The sequence below is a fragment of the Myotis brandtii genome, unplaced genomic scaffold (genome assembly GCF_000412655.1).
Source record: "Myotis brandtii unplaced genomic scaffold, ASM41265v1 scaffold44, whole genome shotgun sequence".
Lineage (NCBI taxonomy): Eukaryota > Metazoa > Chordata > Mammalia > Chiroptera > Vespertilionidae > Myotis > Myotis brandtii.
This window is the reverse complement of record NW_005366833.1, coordinates 186,151-192,082: the sequence shown is the minus strand read 5'-3', so window position 1 is coordinate 192,082 and position 5,932 is coordinate 186,151. Positions and strand designations below refer to the sequence as shown.

The window sequence follows — 5,932 nt, the reverse complement described above, 5'->3', positions numbered from 1 at the left end:
GGCGGAGAAGGGAACGGATCGGAGGTAGCAGAGACGGGAGCAGAGCTGAGGCAGTGGACACGGGAGGGAGCGAAGTGGTGGAGAAGGGAGGGAGCGAGGTAGCAGACATGGGAGGGAGGCAAAGCAGAGGACACCGGAGGGAGCCGAGGCAGCGGGGAAGGGAGGGAGCGAAGCAGCGGACATGGGAGGAAGCGAGGCAGTGGAAAAGGAAGGGAGCGAGGCAGCGGAGAAGGGAGGGAGCCGAGGGCGAAGAGGTGAAGGGAGGGAGCGAGGCAGCGGAGAAGGAAGCAAAGCCCACCTCGGTGGGCTTCGCTCCCTTCTCAGCTTCGCTCCAGTCTCAGGAAGCCCTATTCTTGCAAGAATCTTCCTGCAACGGGCCTCTAGTATCCATATAAAAGAATAGAATTGTATATGTGATATCTACACTAATAAAAGACAAAGATGATAATTGACCATACCTTCGCTACGCCCACCAGCCAATCAGAAGAGTATGCAAATTAACCCAACAAAGATGGCGGTTAATTTGCATACAAAGGCGCCCAGTGAAGACTGAAGACAGTGCAGAAGGGAGCCAAGCGGCGGAGAAGGGAACGGATCGGAGGTAGCAGAGACGGGAGCAGAGCTGAGGCAGTGGACACGGGAGGGAGCGAAGTGGTGGAGAAGGGAGGGAGCGAGGTAGCAGACATGGGAGGGAGGCAAAGCAGAGGACACCGGAGGGAGCCGAGGCAGCGGGGAAGGGAGGGAGCGAAGCAGCGGACATGGGAGGAAGCGAGGCAGTGGAAAAGGAAGGGAGCGAGGCAGCGGAGAAGGGAGGGAGCCGAGGGCGAAGAGGTGAAGGGAGGGAGCGAGGCAGCGGAGAAGGAAGCAAAGCCCACCTCGGTGGGCTTCGCTCCCTTCTCAGCTTCGCTCCAGTCTCAGGAAGCCCTATTCTTGCAAGAATCTTCCTGCAACGGGCCTCTAGTATCCATATAAAAGAATATTATTCTACCATAAAAAGGAATGAATTACTGATATACTTTATAACATGGATAAACTTTGAAGCATGCTAACTGAAAGAAGCCAGACATAAAAGACCATATGTTGTCTGAATCCATTTACATGAAATATCCAGAACAGGCAAAGTGACAGAGACAGAACGTAGATTAATGGTAGCCAGGAGCTATGGGAAGGAAGGAATAATGAGTGACTGCTAATGAGTATGGGGTATGTTTCCAGGTAATAAAAATTTCTGGAATTAGATAGTGATCACTAGCTTGCACTACCTTGTAAGCATACTAAAACAACTGAATTGTATTTAAAATGGTAAATTTTATAGTATATGAATAAAATCTCAATTTTAAAAGTGTAGAGATTTAGCTCATGAGTCATACGAAACAGTGCTGCTGGATTTGCCAACCCTGTTGTAGCAACTAGTAGAGAAGATGGCTTTGGGCTTTACGTACATATACACTCACACACTCCACAATTAAAACATAGTCAAAGGCAAAAACTTGAAAGAAGCTGAGCCAGGATGGAAAAAAGTATCCTATATAATAAAGATGTAATATGCAAATGGTCGTTATGTAACGACCGACCGTGTAACGACCGGATCACGGATCAGCAGGAGGGTGGGGCAGCGACCTACAAGCGGGCGGGCGGCGGAGAGCTACAGGAGGGGGCAGGACAACAAGCTATGAGGGGGGTGTGGGGCACAGGAGGGTGGGGCAGCGGGCGGAGAGCTACAGGAGGGCAGCAGTGAGCTACTGGCACACGGATTCGTGCGCAGGACTACTAGTTTTATACTAATTAAAGTTATAAAAATATGGAAAGTCATAAAACCACCAAACCCATAAAGTTACTCTTCTGAAAGAGGACAAAATGAAACTGACTGATGAGGGGGTGGGAGGTGAGAAATAGTGAGTATTATATAAGGGACGACTTTTAAATACCAGTCCTCATTTTGTCATGCCAAAATCCTTTTAAATTTAAAAAAAGCTAATTTAGAAATGCATTTACTGGCACATTACCTGGAGGCACTAGCTGTATTAATTCAAACCTGGTTAAAATACCTAAAAAAGAAAAAATTAGATTTTAATACTTTAGAAAATTGCCAGAATTTTTCATTAATTGCTAGGTTTGAAACTGCTATAACAGTCCATTTAATTCCCATTTAATTTAAACAGCACCATGGTTAGGGGCAATTAACCAGTTTTGAATTCTCAACAGTGGAATTAATGGGAATTAAATATATTGTTATTTATTTTTTTAAATAAATAAAATAAAAAATAAACAAGTAGAATTGTATCTTCTAGTATATCCTATCTATATCTAGAAAAGAATTTGTAATCAAATAAAAAACATGATTCAAATTTTACAGGCTCTCTTGAGTATTAACATAGATCAAACAGGGAAGTATCACAACTTAGAAAATAGTAGAATTTTATATCTGTGAATTACAGACACACAATGTAATAGTCTTTCTCTTTTTTGGGAGGGTTGGGGAGGGATGGAGAGTACCTACTTTCTAAAATGTCTGCTACAGCTCCAGGATCTATTGCATTTTCAAATAACTGCAGGAGAAAAAAATGAGGAAAATAAATTTTCAAAGTTTCATTAATATATACTTACAGAAATTATAGATTACATTCTTCCAAATAATTAACACATATCAAATACAGCCATATAATATTTTAGGATTCAGCAGAAATACCTTTAACAGGTATGTGGTTAAAAATTCAACAAATGACTATAGGATAAATGAATGAGAATTAGCAAAACAATACCAAGTGCCAGGAAAATCTACGTTAGCTGAATCTACCACATGCTCAAAATGTTATCAACTTGACCTAGCCCTACAGTTAGTTGCTAAAAGCATATCTGGCATCAACCTCAAAGAGTCTTGAATACCTAAAACACAATCTGCATACCACAGATATTCATAAAATGTTAACTGAATGAATGACTTATCTTGTCAAGGGATTGGTTGTGCTAAAAAACAACAACACATAAATAAAAATTCTAACTATGTGAATCACAAAAGGAAAGCTAAGTGCTAGTAGCTACACTCCCACAAAATTCAAAAATAATGAGAGAGAGGGAAAGCCTCGTAAGTTAAGTGTATCACGAAGCACAAGAAAATAACTGTGATACCTGTCTAGCCAATGCCAAGTCTGCATATTTCATCCTTTAGATTAAAAGGGCCTGGGATAGGACTGAAATAAAAGGCATACTATGTCCCTCTCCTTGAATTCTAGTGCACCTTAAAAAAAAAGTTTTCAGCAGAGTTTAATGTCAGGTTTTAAAGTTCTGATTGAAATAGTGTTTAAACCTAAGTATGGTTAAACTCTGCTCTTAATTCAAAACTAGGTCTATTTTAACTACAAAAATGAGGCTGTCCCCTGTCATTTTTGTGTTACTGACTTGGATTTACTGACTTGGAAATCTGGGTGATTTCCTCCCCTAAACTATTTCAGCCCTTCACTTCATCTATGTCCAAGGATATCCTCAAGTATGATCTTAGGGAGTAAATGACCAACATGAACTGTTCAAGCACAAGGGCTCATGCAGTCTTCAGGAGTAATTTGTTTATCCAAATGCTTTAGCACATTCAATTCTGAATTACACAGAAGGTCCAAGGAGAAAAGGTTTTCTCTACTTGCTGCAAGTACTTACATTTAGAGAATAGAACAGACGCAAGTACTTGCAACAAAAGAATGGAACAGGTACAGCCAAAGCTGGAGCAAACTGAAAGAAAGCTGGATTATGAACCCAAACAGCTCACACAAGAGGGCAGTTTTCAGAAGTTAAAGTAAAGCATTTTAAAAACAAAATAAAGCATTTATTTAATTAAACTTTATAAGATGAAAAATATTCCATGGTATATCTCATAAGCACAGCTCTGCAACAGAGCAATAGTGGCCTCCAGAATGTGACTCTGAGGCTCACCCTCCTCTTCGACAAGTCAAGGAGGTTGGACTAAATGACCTTCAAAGTCATTTACAAATTTATCACTCTGTGCTTCTATGACTTTGTATCCTTGGGCTTCTTACCCCAAAAAAAAGATTTTTTAAAATCTTTTATAGAAGCAAACTTAAAATTGATAACATGAGGACATTCTTGGGGGGTGGGGTAGGGGTGGGAGAATAGACTGGATTTCTACCACCCACTTTTTACCACTACTAACATTTAAATGGTAGAAGTAGGCGTCTTTGGATTCTAACTGTATGTTCCAAGGTAATATCCATTTGTTCCTCTCCTCTATCATCCAACCAGTTTTGTAGACTTTATTTAAATTAATACTGTAATGGATTAAAATATTACATACAGCTCTAGCCCTTTAGGCAATCAATCCTCATCTCCTCTCGTATTCTCAGGTCAAAACAGGTCATTTTCTGGGCACCACCATCCATACCTTTAAAAGCGATAGACTACCTGGAGCCTACCCATACTCATCCTCTTCCCCCAAAGAACCACCTCAGTGATATTGTTTGGGGCAAAATCATCAGATTCATCAAGGTTCAAGGAATCAGACTGATTAATTTCCAAATTCCAAAACAAAAACTTCAAAGGACTGTGATTGTGTAATAATAAAATTAAATATTTCAAAGCGGGGAAAAGATTGGTAATGCTTTTGACTATCTATAATAATAAAAGCATAATATGCTAATTAGACCAGACAGCCGAACAACCTTCTGGACATCCTTCTGGACGAAGCTGCTGCGGCGGGGGCCAAGGCAGAGGAGGTTAGGGGTGATCAGGCAGGCAGGCAGAGTGGTTAGGGGCGATCAGGCAGGCGAGCAGTTAGGAGCCAGCAGTCCTGGATTGCGAGTGGGATGTCCGACTGCTGGTTAGGCTGCAGGGATTGGGCTTAAACTGGCAGTCGGACATCCCCCGAGGGGTCCCAGATTGTGAGAGGGTGCAGGCCGGGCTGAGGGACACCTCCCCTGTACAAATTTCATGCACCAGGCCTCTAGTTTATATCATAATCATAAATAAACCAAGTATGGCCTAAGAAAACTCAAGTCTGAGGAGCCTTTTTGTTTTGTTATAGATTTCAGATACAGGATATAACTAATTTGGTTATAGTTTTTCATCATTTTTTTGAGTTAAAAAAGGTTTGTTTCTAAGGCCCACTAGTTTATTGATTATCCCTGCCGTAAATGTAATGCAACCGCCTCTAACATCTCCAAGAACATTCAGAAACTGCTCTCTCTGCTCCAGTTAGAAAATGCCATGGGAGTTCCCAGAATAGAAAACGTCATTGACCACGGTGTTTAGCACTAGGTTGACAGAACTTGGCTCTGACCTGGGCTGCAAAAGCAAGTCTTCCAACTAATGGTTCTGCCCTGTGCTCAGGGGCCTTCTAGCAATGTTTTAAAAGGAAATTTACAAAATAACTTTATAAGAACTGTGTCCTTTGTGAGAACCACTACATGATCTTCAGACAGCAACATTTAAATGTTTATTTAGCAGTGAGAAAGTCAAGATCACCTTTTGAAATCTCATCCTCTGCTGAATCATAATAGGGAACACAGAGGGAAAGCAGTTTGTCTCCAGGTACTGATTCAGGAGATAAACCCCAAGGTACACATCTTGCTTGTCAGGAAGGAACACCCCTGGGCAGGAAATCTTAAAAAGAAAAAAGAAAAAAATAGAGAACAGGGTTGGTTTATTTTTAAACGGGACTCTATTTTCCCTAACCAACCACAGACAATGTCAAAGTCCCCCCACTACCGCACCCCCTGATAGGTACCCCCACAACACCCTCCCACTCCTCTTCTGCAAATTGGAATTCCAGTTTCATCCCACGTCTCCGCCAGGTGTCACAATAGTCCTCTCGCGCCTTCCTCTCCCCGCCCCTCCGGGATAGCAGTGCGGAAGCGGAAGAGGCTGCAGGGCCGGGGAGTCTGTCCGGAGGCCGTCTGGGTCCTGGGGTCCGGGCCGCCCGCCGCGA

General features: G+C 42.2%; 1 protein-coding gene across 1 annotated transcript in view; it reads right to left on the bottom strand.

Moving 5' to 3' along the window:
* Window positions 1-5,932, bottom strand: part of SPATA6L (spermatogenesis associated 6-like) — a 46,277-nt gene that overhangs the window by 36,309 nt on the left and 4,036 nt on the right. The window contains exons 3-5 of the mRNA XM_014546266.1: window positions 5,470-5,607; window positions 2,501-2,549; window positions 2,007-2,048 (exon numbers count right to left, since the gene is read on the bottom strand). Of these exons, the coding sequence (XP_014401752.1) occupies window positions 2,007-2,048; window positions 2,501-2,549; window positions 5,470-5,607 (229 nt within the window). The remainder of the gene's footprint in view (window positions 1-2,006; window positions 2,049-2,500; window positions 2,550-5,469; window positions 5,608-5,932) is intronic.